Genomic DNA, 19,278 nt, shown 5'->3' with positions numbered 1-19,278 from the left:
GTCTAAAGACCTGACAAGATAGATTATTTAGGTCACGTGATATTATCTCAGCTTTCTGTATCACGCATGCACATAGGCAAGTAAAGGCCCAGGTGTAGTCCACATGCCAAGGTAGGCTTCCTTTAGGAACACTTATAAGAAATTCGCTATATAGTGTGGGAAAATTATTAAAATAATTCTTATCTGACTACTGGTATTTGTCTGAACGTAAAAAAATCATTGTCTCAAACTTACAATTGTATTAAATTATTGAATACTAGTCGACCCACGGCGTACCATACGCCGTTATTTTGCAGGACCGGTGACACTGCGACCACAGTGGGCCCAGTACTTTCAAAGGACCCGCGCTAATTCTAGGTTTAAATTATTAAATAAAACCATTTTATAACTTTTAACAGGTTTCCCGCAGCCTCCTGATTTACCAGGAGCTCCTTTAATCTCCTGAAATTGCAAAATATACGAAAAAGTCCGGGTCATATCCGGAAATTATTAAAATCTTTTGAAAACTCATACAAATCTCATGAAATATATAGACAAAATGATCATTTTGGGGGTGTCATTTAATATGGAAAATGGCAATCATACGCGCGTTAAAAAAAACGGCATTATCCCGTAATTTTGGAATCTGGTGAAAAAAGCTTCTCGCGCCTCAAAGTAATGAAGGATTACTTAAGGTCAACAATTCTCGTAGATAGATTGAAACATTTGGTAATTCTTACTATTGAGCGTGATCTAGGTAGGAAATAAAAATTTTATGATATACTGTATGACTTCGCTACACGCAAGGCTCGTAAAGTAGTTCTGTACGTAGTAAAGAATGAATAAAATGCAAAACGGATTTCTAATACAAACTCTTAAATTTCACTTACTATCCGTATCCCTACCCAAACTTGGCACCGCGGAATCCGTTTCAGATAGGGTCCAACAACGGTTGAGTCCATCCCGCTATTTAGTGACGGGTGAATACAGAGTAGATTATTTGTTCTCTTCTCCCCTCTCTTTTTTTCGCCGCTAAAATTACGTGGGGTAGAAATTAAAAAAAGAGTTACCTTTCCTTGACTTCTTGGTCACAACGGTTAAGACCGGCCCTGCTATTTTGTGACGGGTGAATACTACTTGTTCTCCCCTTTTTTTTTCGTAGGGTAACTCTAGTCCGAGTTGCAGAAATAAAAGAGTGATCTTTCCTTTACTTGGTGTCCCAACTCTTGAGCCATGAAGAGAATTATATATATATAGATAGTCTACCCATGGCGTAAGATACGCCGCTATTTTGCAGGGCCGGCCATATGCCATTGCAACCTATGCGACCGCAGTGGGCCCATCTGTCTCCCTTTGTGTCTCTTATTTGTCAGGCTTCGTCTTCATGTGTCCTCCTTTGTCAGACTTTGTCTTCCTCTTTGTCCTCCTTTGTCAAGCTTTGTCTTCCTCTTTGTCCTCCTTTGTCAGACTTTGTCTTGCTCTTTGTCCTCCTTTGTCAAGCTTTGTCTTCATCTTTGTCCTCCTTTGTCAAGCTTTGTCTTCCTCTTTGTCCTCCTTTGTCAAGCTTTGTCTTCCTCTTTGTCCTCCTTTGTCAAGATTTGTCTTCATCTTTGTCCTCCATTGTCAAGCTTTGTCTTCCTCTTTGTCCTCCTTTGTCAAGCTTTGTCTTCCTCTTTGTCCTCCTTTGTCAAGCTTTGTCTTCCTCTTTGTCCTCCTTTGTCAAGCTTTGTCTTCCTCTTTGTCCTCCTTTGTCAAGATTTGTCTTCATCTTTGTCCTCCTTTGTCAAGCTTTGTCTTCCTCTTTGTCCTCCTTTGTCAAGCTTTGTCTTCCTCTTTGTCTTCCTTTGTCAAGCTTTGTCTTCCTCTCTGTCCTCCTTTGTCAAGCTTTGTCTTCCTCTTTGTCCTCCTTTGTCAAGATTTGTCTTCATCTTTGTCCTCCTTTGTCAAGCTTTGTCTTCCTCTTTGTCCTCCTTTGTCAAGCTTTGTCTTCCTCTTTGTCCTCCTTTGTCAAGCTTTGTCTTCCTCTTTGTCCTCCTGTGTCAGGCTTTGTTCTCTCCGTCTCATAGTCTGACTCTTGTCTTCTTTAAACCTCAAGCTGAGTATGTCAGAGACTAATCGTTACAGAAGGCCTGAACACTTATCTGCGATGTCACAACATGTGGGCGGTTCAGACCAATAGCACGTTGCCACGTCACAAGTCACAGCTATTGGTATAAACTGCCCACATGTTGTGACGTTGCAGGTCAGTGTTTAGGCATTTTTTAACAAATGGTTTCGGTATGACCCGATACTCTATATTTAAATCTAGATCAATTTGATTTTTGTTAAAACAATATGGTGAAAAAAAACACAGATAATATATTCAACGGTGATGGATGAGTGTGCTTCATTAATTTATTTTTTTATGCAGTCTTATTAAGTGGATAGATAGCTGCTGCCTCTAGCTTGTTAGTTCGTCACGTATGTGGAATCCGTCAATCTTTTCAGTTCTCTGAAGTAATGCTTTCAACTCAGTTCCCAGTAGAGGCTGAGTGGAGATGTAATGCAGTGGCTTGATTGTTTGATTGTTAGGTGCGATCCATTATACTTCAGAAGCAGAAGCAACAAAAGAAACCCAGATAAACAGCAAACAAAAAAAAAACAGTAAAAGAACTAGATAACATATTGAAACACTGCTACGACTAAATCTCATTGAATAAAGTAGAGGCCCCCCCCCCACCACTTCCCTCCAATTTTCCAGCCCTTCCAATCAATATAGTCTAGCAGATGATGTAATGATCATGTCTCTGTGGACAATGGCTAACGAGGGTATTGTGTGGCAAGCACGATTTTTTATTTTCCTCATTTGAGATGGGCGGTGCCCTGAAATCTTCACCAGGATTCGAAACCGGGACTCTATGGTTCGAAAGGCAATCTACAGTGCCCGATTCAGGGATGGGCAGGCGGGGATTCTACAATTGGGTCTCCACGAGAGAAGGGCTCCACTATTTTTTTTTCGCATTTTTATCGGCAATATTTGAAATCTAAGAATTGGCACACTGTCGTGATTAAGAAGTGTCCGCTTGTAGCGTCCTCGGAATATATTAAGGCAGCTCCGGATTTACGATAGTGCGTCATACCAGGGCCTTTCCCTCCACAAACTCACAAATGTACTTTTTTTGTACTAAAACTTTTTTTTTTAAAAGATGAAAAATGACATTATATTTATAAATACTTCTGTTTCTTTCTGCTAAAATATGGCATACTTTTATGTGTATTTTATTATTAAGTGTTTTTTTCGAAAGTGGGGTAGTGGCCCCCACACACATCCTGCCCCAAGGCCTCTACTTACTTAAATCAGGCCCTGTCAATCGCTTTACCACTCAGCTACCGCGCCTCCCATAGTTAACATACTGCATGCTTATGTGTAAGTAAGCAGCAGTGGTCTGTGTTGTAGTGCCAGTATAGTTATGGTAGAATTATGGAACGGTATAAAGTGGATTGTGAATATAATCTCTATTTCATCACTCAAATAGGAGACATGTATTAAAGCGAAATCAGCCATTTTAAGTAGGCCTATTCGTTTACAATAGATTCATTTACAATAGATTCGTTTACAATAGATGCGTTTACAATACATTCGTTTACAATAGATTCATTTACAATAGATTCGTTTACAATAGATTCGTTTACAATAGATTCGTTTACAATAGATTCGTTTACAATAAATTCATTTACAAAACATTTGTTTACACTAGATTCTCTACAATAGATTCAGTATTGCTAAGCAGTCTTGATGCCAAATAAATTCTCGATAAAACTTGTCACAAGACGCCTCCCAAAAAAATGGCGACGTTTATTGTAACCAAACCTGAGGCGGCCTCATTATGTGGTAAGAGTAGAAGTTTCGAGTGATGCAGGGTCATGGGGTCATTGAACTAAGTTACTTAATATTTAGTGTTCTTTTTTTAAAATGTTGCGTGCATCAATTAGTATGCCATTTAAAAGCTTCCGAACTGGTCCACGCGAAAATGATAAATTAACCTTCATAGCCAGGCGCAGGAATTTCAATGGGCTAGGCCTACAAATCTATATTGAAGCAAAAATTAATTTAATATTTAAAAGAAAGATGAAAACCATATATCAATATGACAAAAAGTGTTATGCCAACCAAACCGTTAAAGCTCTCCTAAATAGTCGTCTTTTAAAAACGAAGTTGACTTCTTAATTTGTAGTACACCGAGTATCAATTGTTCAAAGTATCGATGCCATGTGTCAACGCCAGCGAGTGTAGCGATGCCATGTGTCAACGCCAGCGAGTGGACCATTAAACAATTGTTTGTATAAACGAATCGATTACCTTGACAAAATAAATTAACGCCATAGAGCAGCAATCAGGTTAGCGATTGGAGTGTCACGTGGCTGGGTTACCAGGTCAATAAAAGAAACACTGTTAGTCTCAAACATTGTTTCTGTCATAATTTCAACCATCTTATACCGACGTGGAAAAAAAATTACTAGATATAGATTATGCAAGAATGGGTAGTGTTTAAACAAAATGTATTTTATTCAGTGGATTTGAAATTGTTGAATTTTTAGTTAGAAGTTTTGGTTTCGGCTGTGTTGCATAATTCTGTGTTAAGTTGGAGTTTCAGATAACTAATCCAACTACAAATTGTAGGTGCAACCGGATACAGATTTGAAGAAAAGCTTTAAATCTTTGTTTATAAGCACAATAAGCTCACATTTAGTCAAAAATACCTACAGGCTTTCTCTACCAGTGCATACATTTATCAAATACTAATTGAATCACTAGATAAAAGGATTTTCAAGAAACATGCATGCAATATACCCTTCTCAAAATAGCATCTTTGTCATAGGTCATGTATTACACTAGACAAAAAAACACACACACACACTCCATATCAAATTGTCATTCGAGTTTGATCCAAAAAAATGTCACAATTTAAGTTCCGACTTTGTAACTATTAGCTAAAATTTAACTTGCAGGTAAAGTTGTACATTAACAACAAAGTGCAGCTTAAGTTGTACATTAACAACACATTTCTGCTAAAGTTGTTCATAAACAACAAATTGCTGCTAAAGTTCTACATAAACAACAAATTGCAGCTAAAATTGTACATAAACAACAAATTGCTGCTAAAGTTCTACATAAACGAGGCGAAGAAAAATGTGGATTTTCTGTTTACTGTTGAACGTCTTGCGCGGTGCGGGAGGCCAGAGTTTCTCACAGGTCTTGGACATCTACAGCAGGCTAGATCGTCATAGCGGTCATTTCGTGGACGTCAGGCCGGTGTTGGACCAGAGTCAAGTGGTCACAGTGACCGTGGGTTACTCCATCCTGAGCATTGTGGACGTGAGCGAGCTGTCCCAGAGTGTGACCTACAATATCTACTTCCATCTGATGTGGAGGGACGAGGTAGGTTGGATTGTAAGATAAGTTTAATGACTAAGTATTCAGACTCAGTTTTTGACTAAATTTTGAGACTAAGTGTTGAGTCTTAATTTTGAGACTAAGTGTTGAGTCTTAATTTTGAGACTAAGTTTTGAAATTTAGTTTTGAGGAAGGATAAGTTGAAGGATACTTTTTGAACTGATAAGTTTAAAGATAAATTTGAAACATAATTTTTTATAGACATGGTAAAATAAAAATTCTGAAAGACTCAGTCAAAATCTTTAGACCATGTGCTATTGTTTGCAGTTTTGATGCGGAGGCCATTGCAGTCTCTGAAGCCTTAAAAGCCATTGATTCTCACCTCGGCAAGGGACATTTGAGGACAACACAGATTGTTGTGGTCACTGACTCAAAACCTGTACTACAGGCTTTGCAAAGCTCTGGACCATGGCCCCCAAATATTGACACTGTCATTATGGCCTCACACAACATAAAGCAACGCTATGTCACCCTTTTAATAATGCAGTGGGTACATGGGTGTGACTGGCAACACTATGGCAGACACCTGGACCAACCTGGCAGAACAAACACCACCCACCGAACAGGCTGCGAGTCTTCATCATGCTCTGGCTATAATTCAAAAAGCAGAAACGGAAAGTAGTTTGAGTGCAGGGACATGTCCCAAAAAGCCCGTGGAGTCTGGGAGCGCATGAGGCGCCTTGACCGCACAGCCTCCACCACGGCTTTCCAGGCTATTATAGCACAGTGCAGAACAGGCCACTGTCCTGTTGGCTCATATTTCTCACGGCTTTGGCCAAATTTTGATTCACGGTGCCCCCGCTGCGGTAAAGAAGAGCAAACGTGTCTCATATTCTTTTCGACTGCCCTAGACTTGCTGATCTCGACAGGTCTGGGAAACCCAAAATTCTTGACCTGTATGGTGACATATATGCACTACGCAAGACAGCAGGGTTTCTGTCCAGGACTTTTGCAAGAGAAGATTTGAGCCTCTCAAGCCCTCACTCAAATATAGTTTGATGATGATGATGATGATAGATATGTTTAGAGATAACATTCAAAGATAAGTTTTTATATTTATAATTTATCGAAAGAAATTTCGAGATCTTTTGACTGCATTAATGTCTTCTTTCAATAGTTTGTCCACTTTTGCTCTACAAACGTAGACCTCACTTATAACTTTTAATTTTAAATATCCCATACATGTAAAATAAAATATATTTAAAAAACCAGTGTTTCCCAAACTGTGTTCCGAGACACCCTGGTGTTCCGCGAGGCTTGAATAAATGTTCCACGCCCTACTGGAATAATTAACTAGTAGGCCACAACGTGAATTAATTTCTCTAAAAAAAAAAGCAATGTGCGAAGTGTTCCGTTAAGGAAAAAATTTGGGAAACACTGGTATAAACTAATCAGATCATTTTGAAATAAGGTTCCAAAGACGGTAATCAGAAAGGAAGGGTTAAAGGCCTTCTTTGTTTGTACCTCTCTGCTATTTAACTTCACAACGCTTTAAGCGCATTCCATCAGAAATGGTTAAATATTGTTACATTTTGTTAGTTACGTTAAAAAAAACCCAATGTTCCTGTCATAGATTGTGGTTTGGAACGCAAGTCAGTACGGAGGAGTGCACCAGATCACTGCCGGGCGATCGGACCTGTGGAGGCCAAGGTTGGTTGTTCTGAACTCTATTGGAGAACGTGAGCTCTACAAGGAAGACAGCTCGTGAGTGACTGAATGAGAATCTTAGTGAAATAGTCTGAAATAGTTCTACTGAGCTTTCCTGTTTTACTATTTATTTTTATTTATTTATTTTATTTGATAAAAAAAATTCAATTAGAAAAGTCATTTTGAACGAAAAAAAAAATGTTTAAAATGCTAAAATGGCCAAGATGTGTGTTATAAAATAGGAAGACACACTTTTCATTAAGCATGTTCAGTGTGCTAGGGCTCTTTTGTTTGCCCAGTCTCAGGGGGTATTCAGGAGAGACCAATCGTCCTGGAAGGCCTGAACATTGACCTGTAACTTCGCAAACTGTGGGCGGATCCAGGAGGGGGGGGGCGGTAGGGGCGATCGCCCCCCCTCTCGGCCGACCCCCCCCCCTTTTGGGAAGGGGGGGGGTGGCGGACGAATTCTAGTATAGAATGCACACAATTTGTATACGAATTTATTACTTATGTTAATAATATATACTAATTATTTATATTTCAACCTATTTTAAGATTTATTCGCCCCCCCCCCTTCTAGTATTTTGGCCGATTTGGTAGGGTCGGGATGGGGCGATGGCATCAATCCGCCCCCCCCACCATAAACTTTCGAGTGGGGGGGGGCGGTCTTATTTATTTGTAGAAATCACAGCTTGCTAACAGAATTAATTAAATATCTATATGATTAAAACTTGTTATTGGTATTTTAACCGGTCTTTATATTATGTCGTTCACCTGTTGGCCGATTGGAAGGGGAGGAGCGAATACCTCTACTGCCCTTCCCATCTAAACCCTTTGAGTGGGGGGGGCGGTCCTACAATTATGGAGAAATCATTGTATATGAACAAAATTAGTCGAATATCTATATAATATAAACAGGTGGAAGTGCGATACATGCAATCACCTTCCCCCCTTCGGACAAACCAATACTTTTTCTTTTTGTATTATAGTAAGAAATCTGTCACTAATATAATTTATATACGCTATAAAGAAAATTCGTATATCGAGTCGCCCAACCCCTATTCTTTAATGCAAAATGCAATCATTAGCAGAAATTATAAAAATGAGAGACGATTAATCGTTTTCATTTTACCTCCCTTCCCCTTTCTAGACAGAGTTTGTGTAATTTCACATGAATTTATCATAACTATTTTAAGAAAGACTTTGCTTTGGAAAAGTTATAATTCAAACGAAATTTTTCAATATAACAGTCACGGTTGAGATGAGTTCAAAAGCCAGATAATCTTTTCCAACCTTTACTCTATCTCATATTTTTGCTAGTTAAATAAATTTAGGACTATAACTCACAATTATACTTCAATTCTATTGAATATTATTAATCGAATTTTTTTTTGCGGAGGCAATCCTCAAAGCCTTAATCTAAATATGTGGGGTATCTTATCTTTTTAAAGAACGAATCGGTTGTATTAGCAATGTATTAAGGGACTATAAATTCATATTAGACTATTTTTCCCCATTTTTCAAAAGGTCCTTTATAATAGAATGAATAATGAGCTGTAGGTCAGGAGAATGCGTTACTGCAGTGAAGAATGCCAGAAAACGCTTTTAGCGTCGAGGCTTCGCCCCGAACCTCACTGATGAATAAGACGCTATAGATGTCAGGAGAATGCGTTTCTGCAGTGAAGAATGCAAGAAAACGCTTTTGGAGTCGGGGCTTGGCCCCGAACATAACTAATAAATAATGAGCTGTAGATGTCAGGAGAATGCGTTTATGCAGTGAAAAATGCAAGAAAACGCTTTTGGGTGTCGGGGCTGCGCCCCGAACCCCACTGAGAAAGCTTAGAGCGCTCTCCCAGACCCCCAAGCTTGCAAGAAAGGCCTCTGAAGATTGAGAAACAGTCTTATTTTATTCTCATATATCGAATATATGTATATATGCTGTACGCACGTTTATGCATAGGGTTAGGGTTTACTGGGCGTTAGGGTTAGGGTTTGGAAAAAAATCGCCCCCCCCACTCCAAAGTTCTGGATCCGCCAGTGGGCAGTTTACCTTCGTTTTTGTTAGCTTGTAAATTTAAAAAATCAATTTAACATACTCACCTCCCCACCCCCACTGATGTAAATCATTTATTTATATACAAGTCCGGCTAGAATCACTATCAACCTTTATTCAATGTGTATTCGAAAAGTTTGTTTTAGATTATTTCAGCTTGTCCAAACTTCTGAGTTTAAATCATCTTAACATAGTCTAGTTACTTTCTGACTAACGAAAAAATTATTGAGTAAAGCACAAAACAATTAATGATGTTTGAATGACATTATATCAAATCACGCACAGTCCCCTTCAAGTTGACCACACTGGTCAGGTGTCCTGGACGGCAAGTGGACCACTGGCCACCTCATGTAGTTTAGACCTGAGCAGGTATCCAGTAGATGACCATGTTTGCCATATTAAGGTAACAAAATGGAAATACTATATTTGTATGTCCTAGTGGCTTGAAAAATTTACAAATAGACCAGCTGTTTGGTGTTACACTTGTAAATTATGTTAATGTTACGGTTGGAGTGCAGCGTGGTGTAAATGTAAAGTGGTTCGAATGTAAAGTGGTGTGAATGTAAAGTGTCGGGAATGTAAAGTGGCGTGAATGTAAAGTGGCGTGAATGTAAAGTGGTGTCAAGTGGTGTGAATGTCAAGTGGTGTGAATGTAAAGTGGTGTGAATGTAAAGTGGTATGAATGTAAAGTGGTGTGAATGTAAAATGGTATGAATGTAAAGTGGTGTGAATGTAAAAGTGGAGTGAATGTCAATCGGTGTGAACGTAAAGTTAAATGTGTTCTTCAAAAGTTTGGAGTCGATATTGTTGCAGGCGCCTCTTGCTATACATCTTAAATCGTCCTCGTTAGAATACGAAACGAATTATATGTCTTGAAATATTTAAAAAAATTAAACCTTGGGGAAAATGTCATGTTATTTGTTTAAAATTGAAACAATGAAATAAAAATTATTTTTTTTACCTACCACGCCCACCCCCTTTTTGTCAGGACATCGCAGTTGAGAAACGCTCTGGGCTCCAATATGTGTTTACCCTACATATAGAAATGCCAGAGAGAATGCTTATGGCATGCTCTGGGAGGGGTGCGTAACCCCATGACTCTGGGTAGCGATGTAAAGACAGGATAACAATATTAACTTTAAAGATCCTCTAGATCAGGGGTTCTCAACCTGTGGGTCGCGACCCCTTGGGGGTCGATTGACGATTTGCCAGGGGTCGCCTAAGACCATCGAAAATATGGATTGTTATTGTCTATTCTTAAAGTGCTGTGTCGGTGGGGGTCGCGGCAGAGCGGGAGATTATAATAAGGGGTCGCCGAGCAAAAAAGGTTGAGAACCGCTGCTCTAGATGGTCTAACTCTAAGATGTTGCACTGGTAGGTGATGTCGTAGTTCAAGTTCTCCTTTTTTTCTTCACCTTCTTCTTTGTGTAACCTTTGAACTTTCCGTTGCTTGTATAGGTGACATGTTACCTTTATTCATCTCTAAACAGAAATGTGGAGCTTTCTTTTTACAAGTAAACAATATAAAATAGCACAAACTAGTCTATAAACCAAACTTTATTCATCTCTAAACAGAAATGTGGAGCTTTCTTTTTACAAGTAAACAATATAAAAGAGCACATATTAATCTATAAACCAAACTCGCGACAGTCCTTAACAAACACAATGTGAAATAAACAGGCATATACAAGTAACATCTCAAAAAACAAACCGTGTTGAACAAGATTTTCTTGCGCAGGGTATGTCTGAGCTTAAAGGGGATCGAGTTTCAAACTTTTGGTATGGAAAGACTCTCAGATCCGAAAGTTTTGAGGGAAATATTACTATACTTATCTTTACTTAGGAGGAGAAAAAAAAAGTAGCATTCGTTCATCCTTCCTCTAGCTGATGACCATGAGTTACCAAGCGGATACAGTTCAACTTCTTGACGAATTGAACCAAAATAGCAGAGAGAGGTATTTGGAAAACTCAGAGTGGATCCTGTTGGAGGTCAACATGAGTCGAATAAATTATCTCGTGGATGGATTCAACAGATCTGGACTGCAGGTGATTTCATAAAATGTATATATATATATATATATATATTTTGCATGCCAGAGCTTCTCTCTCTCTCTTTCTCTGGGACCTCCCCTTCCTTTTATTGCACCATGGGAAGCATAATGCTCTCCAACTTAGACCTTGACGTGGAAAGACCCGCGGCTCTCTCTTTCTTTCTTCCCCCTCTCCGTGTCTCTCTCACTCCTTCTCTCTCTCATTTCTCTCTATCTCCACTCTCCCTCTAGAACTGCGCATCGTAATGCTAGCCCAGTTTTCACTTGATTTGGAATTGCTGCTTGACAGCACCCCCCCCCCCCAAGCATTTGTACATAATTTTGGCCCTTAAATTCTAGTATTACTTTTTTCCCCGCTCCTCCCACGAAGAAATTTGTCTCAGACACGATCTCTGACTTTTCTGCGGCTTCTTGATTCAATCTTGAAATACTTAACAGGCTCTTTGCTGCTTTATCGGCCCCACCACCCGCGAAGCGTATTAAATAACAAATCCTCCACGAAAACACGCACGCACTGTTAATAGGCCCTCGCAAATACTTCTGACGTCAGACCTGTGACGTGCTAATCAGCTATTGCTCTAAACTGTTCACAGGTTGCAGATTTGCAGGTCAGTGGTCATGTCTTCTATAACAATTGGTCTCGGTTCAATGCTCCTGGACCCAAGACCAATAAGCTATAAGGACACTTGAAAGAAATAAAAAATTATGTGTCGACTGTATGAACTTAAATATTCCAAATTCATAAATAAATGTAATCAACAACGGCTGTATATTTATGACCATTTAATTATTTTTTTTTATGAAAATGCCACATAATAAATTAATATAAAACGTATTACTGTAGTATGTAAATGATTGGGTAATTAAGTTTTCAATCCAGTGTAAGACTACGTAATGTGTTTAGTATTAGGCAACGAATATAAAACATATAGTCTATTCGGATGAACAGTTGAATTGTGAAAGTACTTGACAAGATAAAATATGTTTGTTGCTTTTAAACTGCGATATCTTGCTGTAATATTACTGTATTTGTTTACCTGTTTAAATACATTGATCTAATATTATGGGTCGTTATAAGTTATTACTGTCGAAAAAAAGACAGAAAACAGATAGCTGTCCGAGGTTCCATAGAGACTAACATAATGGGAGTCATTCTTTTGTTTCCTTGTACACAATTATTGTGTGCATCATCAGTGGCGTAGCAGGTAACCTGTAGGCCCCGGTTCCGGAATATGTTGTGCGCCCTTCACCAGTAAGACAAATTTAGTATCTGACAAATAAAATAGAGTAGTCTGTATGTAACGCCGTCTTTACCAAAAGACATTCCAAATGCAAGCAGTGTACCTTTTCTGTAAGTCATTACGTTTGATATAGTTGTAGCTCCGTACAATTAAAAATCAATGTTGATACAACGACTTAACAGTATTCAACAACCAAAAGGTATTTATATTGAGCAAATAAAAATGTATTGAGTTCTTTTTCCTATAATAAACATTTACATTCCGAAAACATATCTATGATAAAAACTATAATCTAGTCCAATGTCCGTCTGTTAACAGTAAATAGATCTAACATTTAGGGTTACTAAAATTATATTTTTCTGTCCGAGTAGCAAATTCAGAAATCAGAGCATCTATTTTAAAAGTGTGTCTGTTTCTCTCTCAGTGGAATGAACAGCAAGTGAAGCCAGCCTGCACTATGTCATAGAACTTCAATAATTTTGTATCAATAGCCACTTGGAGACGTACCGCACTGTTGAATAAACTGTTAGAGGCACGTGACAAATAGCATGCATGCCGAGACGAATTTAGGAAAACTTGAGGATAAAATGTTGATTAGATTAAAAAAAAAAACCCAGCCAAATGTATTAAACACAGAATCGATGTGCTGATATGAAGGAGTCCATGTCTGAACAATATTCTATGAAAGCATCATCTAGGTAAGAAGAGACTAGACCCAAGATGGCACCAGGAAAGAAAATGGGCTTTAAAGACTAAAACACGTTGACAATATCTTTTATGAAATCAGTCATGTAATCAGGGGCGTAGCAAGGAATTATCCATCATTCGGAGGCCCGGGGGGGGGGCTTAACCTCTTTGGGGGTCCTGTGATTGCATAATATTATTTATTTATGTAAAAAAAAACATTCATTTGGGGGCCCGGGAGAGGGGTTCAAATTCCCCACCTCATCCCCCACCCTAGCTACGCCACTGCATGTATTTGAGAAACAATGACTTTGGGTCATCGGAGATCACGAAACAATATCGAATGCTAATTTGATCAACTTTTGATATGCCTTGAGTGCTATCAACAATGACAGAGAACAACAAAAACATTTAAAACACTTTTAAAAAAAACACAAACTTATATTACGCGTAGTTGTTTCAATTATCTTATCTTATCTTATAGCCAACAGAGAATGCATATTCTTTTATTGGCCTAACCAAGGTTAAATAACATTTTAGTTGATTTATTTGATTTATAGAGCTTTTTTCTAATAAACCCTAAGGCTTTGTTTCATTTTTTTTTATAGTTTCATCAATATGGGGATTCCATGACAGTTTTTCATGTATTATAACACCTAGGTATTTTGCGTTTTTAGTCTGTGTTATTGGTTAATAAGTGGAATTTATTTGTTTTAGTTTTTTTTGTTTGTTTATCTTAATGATTAGTTTGGATCAGTGATGTAATTAAACTTGTGGTACAATAAATAACAATAATAACAACAATAAATGAGTGCCCTTTGAAATATTTTTAATCCATTGTTTTTGTTTAGCGCAATTTCATGCATTTAGAGTTGGCAAGACGTTATAATACCTGTGCTTATCTTATCTTATAAAATACAGACGTTACAACGAAAAAGAAGATGATTACGTCCAACGCGTCATGCATCTAGTCATGCATGTTACCAATGACTTAAGTTCTGCCAAGTCCTTGAATGAAGTATAATGACAATACAATATTTACTTGCAAAAAATAATACTTGGATTGGGATACATGTTTGTAAATATACTGATACACACAGAATGGTTACATTTAGTTTCTGTCAGACACAAATTACAGGTAGTGAACCCGTTCCTGTGGTTAGGGCCTACATTGCTTCGCCACTGTTCGGTAAGTTTTGCCTGACACATTCACACCCTTCCCCCATAACGGTGCCAGAAAAGTTCAAACCCTTTTGTAAAGAAATCAAAACTAAAGAACATGTAAATAGCAGTTCCTATTTCACTTTTTTTTAAAGTTTATTTATTCTGTGTAAAAAAAAAATCGCGTTTAGGTTCTAGACAAATTCATCCATTAACTTTTACGACCCAATGACATTTGATCAGTGTAACATTTATCCTGTAACGAAGTATTGAGAGCTGCCGCGTGGTGTTAATGGTGTCAACACTTTTATCAGAGTTTGTTAATGACAGGAGTGAAACAATACCGACACCCGACTCTAGCAGTGCAGTTTAGCCGTAGTGTCCTGGTCTACAGCATCTGAAAATAGGTCACACTTTGAGTTAAGTGCGTAGTGATTGATTAGATCTGTGCATTGATCATAAGGTTTGTTAACGAAACCAAAATAATAAAAACCTGGCAGAAACTTCCGGTAAAAGGATTGAAACAAAACCTATAAAGAACGTATAACGTGGTCAAATGAGACAATCTTTCGGAACTATTTTTTTTTTTATTAACGTTGGTCGTGACTAGTAATTTCAACTAATCTCTGCTTCGATGTGCATCTTACGTTAAATGCCATTGGACAAGGTTTTATCTAATTCTAATGCCTCTTACCTAGAAGTAATATAAATTTTAAAAAGGTAATTGAAGAAACAATTTAAATATTCAACGGACTAATTAACCAACGAAGTTACTGAAAAAAAAACTAAGAAGGTGAGTACCTATTTAAAAGTAAAGTTCCTCTTTCAGACCTTTCGATCTATGTGGCAGTTGATGTATAGATCACTGATTCTATGCCTAACGGTTTACGAGGGTGTCTAAAAATTCACCTTTCAAAATCACAGTCTTCACCTTGAATCGAACTCGGGCGCCGTCGGTTCGGAAGCCAAGCGCTTTACCACTCATCCACCTAGCCCAATGTAACTATTATGAACACGAAAGAAAATCCTTCTATCTATATATTGAAATGAAAGCTCGATGTTTCCACCATCAATTCAAATGAACATAAAGTAATCAAGACTTTATATCAGAACAAAAAAGTATAAACACATTTACTAATAAGTATTGATTCCGATAAAGTAATGGTTTTTTTTTTACCTAAAAGTGTATGGCATAGAAACACTCAATTTCAACTCTATTTACTGTTTATAAATATACTTCTTTACATAGAAAGATAAATTGCCATCATTGTGTCCCGCAGATCAACGTACATTTCAAGAGGCGCCCCATCTCCCTCATGCTGGGTTTCATCATCCCCATCACCTTCATCTCCTTCCTCAACCTCTTCGTCTTCCTCATTCCAGCAGAGTCGGGAGAGAAGGTCAGTGCTGGTGAGTACAAAACGTGAAGGTCAGTGCTGGTGAGTATAAAACGTGAAGGTCAGTGCTGGTGAGTATAAAACGTGAAGGTCAGTGCTGGTGAAAATAAAACGTGAAGGTCAGTGCTGGTGAGTTCAAAACGTGAAGATCAGTGCTGGTGAGTATAAAACGTGAAGGTCAGTGCTGGTGAGTATAAAACGTGAAGGTCAGTGCTGGTGAGTATACAACTTGAAGGTCAGTGCTGGTGAGTACAAAACGTGAAGGTCAGTGCTGGTGAGTACAAAACGTGAAGGTCAGTGCTGGTGAGTATAAAACGTAAAGGTCAGTGCTGGTGAGTATACAACTTGAAGGTCAGTGCTGGTGAGTATACAACTTGAAGGCCAGTGCTGGTGATTACAAAACGTGAAGGTCAGTGCTGGTGAGTACAAAACGTGAAGGTCAGTGCTGGTGATTACAAAACGTGAAGGCCAGTGCTGGTGATTACAAAACGTGAAGGTCAGTGCTGGTGATTACAAAACGTGAAGGTCAGTGCTGGTGATTACAAAACGTGAAGGTCAGTGCTGGTGATTACAAAACGTGAAGGTCAGTCCTGATGTCAGTGCAACTGAGTAATTATTTTGCTATTTATATGTTTTGTCATTTTGCAGCAAAGAAGGATATTTTTGGTTCAGGATTCCAAGAACACTATCGAGGTTCCCTTTTCAGACTCCTTAATATTAATAGACATATTCCACTGTATTTAGCAAACAGTTTCCTTCACAAAAACACAATCTTATATTCATTATTTTCTTCTTTGTAACAGGTATAACAATCCTGCTGTCTCAGGCCATGTATTTGTCCACTGTGTCCAGCATGTTGCCCAGGTCCACGCAGCCCTTGCCCCTTGTGACCTACTATCTGTTCCTGCTTATCATCAACTCGGCTGTGATAGTTTTCCTGTGTATCATCGTGGTGGCGCTGCAGAACTGGGAGGAGGTAATGTATCACAATTTACTCTGTCGCGATGTGAGACCTTTTTTGAAACAGTAAATGTTCATTTAAAGCAATGTTTCACATCATATCGTTTACACCACTACTCGGAAACCTAGCATCAAGTGCTAACAATTGGTAGGTAGCGAAAGCAGACGATTTCCTTCTAGAGAAAAAAAATGTATTTGGGTTATAGATAAAATCCCACAGAGATATAATGATAAAAGTTCATACATTATTACCAATGCATGTTAAAAAAAATAATGAGACATTCTAATAGCGAACTAGCCAGATATGACCTGCGGCCCAACATTGAACATAAAATAAGCTATCCGTCATGATTTAAGGAATATTTATGCCAAGCTTTATCAAGATTGATCAAACAGTTTTGATTTCTATGCGGGACATACATAGATACATACTCCTTACATTTCCTCTTATAGCATCTGTAACAAGATTGACCTAAAACGTTCGTAAGAGTAAGCTCCAATTCCTCTCCGGCTGCACGAATTTACCCGTCCTTCCCACATCCGAATGGTCCAACCTCCTTCGAGTGTCATGGGCCCTACCCTGTTGAAGTCCCCACTCCCACCCCTAATTTAAGATTGCTCTTTTTTTTTTTACCCCACATTCCCATTTCCGCTCATTTGTCTACAAAATCATTTCACAGAATCACCGAGCATGCAATTGAACGATAGATGCGCCATGTATATATATTTGTTTAAAAGGAAAGTTATATTCAATTGTACAAGAACCCTTTTTCTTACTTCCAGATTATAGTGTGCTTTTAGATATAAATAGTCTCATGTATAAGTGGATCTTTATTAAAGCTTTCGAAAAAGTGTAGGGGACTCCACAAAAATCCGGCCCCGGTGCCTCCAGCTACCTATTTCCGGCCCTGATACTAAATATTGAATATAACAGTAAATACTGAATATAGAAAAAAGAAAACAGATATCGATCTTCGATATTCACTGGGTTTTTTTCCATTGTGAAATAGTGCAAATTTTATTTACCAATTTACAGTACTTTTTCCAGACTTGTAGATTTACAGAATTATTCTTTGTCTTAGTGCAATGTAATCAAATATTAATGTTTCATTAGCTTTCTGTCCTAAGAATCAATTCTTTAATTAATATTCTCAATTTTCGTTGAAGAAAATGTCTAGGATACTAGTCCAACAAAGAGACTCCAAACCAAAAGATCTGCTGTATGCTTATGAAGAGAAACTCCACCTCAAGGCTGAGATGTTGGTCCGAGAGTCACCTCAACATGTTTTCTCGGCGACACCGGAACCCCACGAGCTTTCCCAGGATTCCTCCTCACAGCAGAGCTGTCGATGTGGTGTTCCCGCCAGAGTTATGCCTGCTTGTAGTCGTCTGAGCAACCGCATCAACACATTCGCCTTCTTACTAGTGTTCGCTGTGTGGGTCGGCGGTACGACCTGTCTTATTGTGACAGTCAAGACATAGATCTAGATCTAGAAGACATGTCTATATTGTCACAGTCAAGACATAGATCTAGGTCTAGAAGACATGTCAATATTGTCATAGTCAAGACATAGATCTAGATCTCGAAGACATGTCTATATTGTCACAGTTAAGACATAGACTTAGAAGAAAAGCAGAACTAGATCTATTTATAGTAATTAAATGTGGTGTCATTACTCTATTTTACTTTGTCATCAGCCTATTTGCATTAAAAAAAAATGTTTTTGTTTGGGTCATCAGACGTCCGGCAAAGATGGTCATGACCTCTTTTTTAAGATCTTCGCTTGGCATTGTGTGAAAATGTCCGTCTTTTAATCTGTTGCTTACTGCACTGGTGTTTTATCAAACAATCAAATTCAATCATTCAAATCATACAAAGCTCTCTCATACACGTTAAAGTGTCATGGATGCAGCAGGCTACTGTAGTGATTCAATAGATTACTGTAGTGATTCAATAGCTTACTGTAGTGATTCAATAGATTACTGTAGTGATTCAATAGCTTACTGTAGTGATTCAATAGATTACTGTAGTGATTCAAAAGCTTACTGTAGTGATTCAATAGATTACTGTAGTGATTCAATAGATAACTGTAGTGATTCAATAGATTACTGTAGTGATTCAATAGATTACTGTAGTGATTCAATAGATAACTGTAGTGATTCAATAGATTACTGTAGTGATTCAATAGATTACTGTAGTGCAAAAAATTTACAGCAAGACGTTTCAGAAAAAGTTTTTTTCTACAAAATGTTTTTTTTTTGCTCTCATTCTAAATTATTTACGGTGTACATCAGTGATGTGTGATGTATGTGGTGTAGTGATGTGTGGTGTATGAGTGTAGTGATGTATGAGTGTTAAACGTTATGTTGAGAATGGCCCGTGATCTCAAGCTTGCTCTATTCATTAATAACCTCTCTTCGGGCTCTGAAAGGTTACAATGCAAATATATTAGTAGATTTGGTACCTCGATTATCTAGAACCGACATACAAATATAGATCTTGTGACGCGACAGTTTAGGGAAGTGCATTTAGAGGAGGTTAAGAAGCTATTCGAGAGAGAAAGAGAGAGAGAAAGAAATTTGGCGAGAAGAATTTAAATATATATATATATATTCATTCATTAGTTATTAAGAAGAACGTTATCACTCTTTTAATAAGTCACAGCTTCAT

General features: G+C 38.1%; 1 protein-coding gene across 1 annotated transcript; it reads left to right on the top strand.

The window, feature by feature from the left end:
- The first annotated feature begins 47 nt into the window (after positions 1-47).
- On the top strand, positions 48-19,182 carry LOC106076158 (acetylcholine receptor subunit alpha-like). The gene is made up of 8 exons (XM_056006669.1): positions 48-111; positions 4,969-5,398; positions 6,987-7,117; positions 9,399-9,516; positions 10,998-11,159; positions 15,531-15,660; positions 16,451-16,623; positions 17,775-19,182. The coding sequence occupies exons 2-8, from the start codon at positions 5,150-5,152 to the stop codon at positions 18,087-18,089; spliced, it is 1,278 nt and encodes a 425-aa protein (XP_055862644.1). The 5' UTR covers positions 48-111; positions 4,969-5,149; the 3' UTR covers positions 18,090-19,182.
- The last annotated feature ends 96 nt before the right edge of the window (positions 19,183-19,278 follow it).

The sequence above is a fragment of the Biomphalaria glabrata genome, chromosome 12 (genome assembly GCF_947242115.1).
Source record: "Biomphalaria glabrata chromosome 12, xgBioGlab47.1, whole genome shotgun sequence".
Taxonomy (NCBI): Eukaryota; Metazoa; Mollusca; class Gastropoda; family Planorbidae; genus Biomphalaria; species Biomphalaria glabrata.
This window is presented reverse-complemented; position numbering and strand designations above follow the sequence as displayed.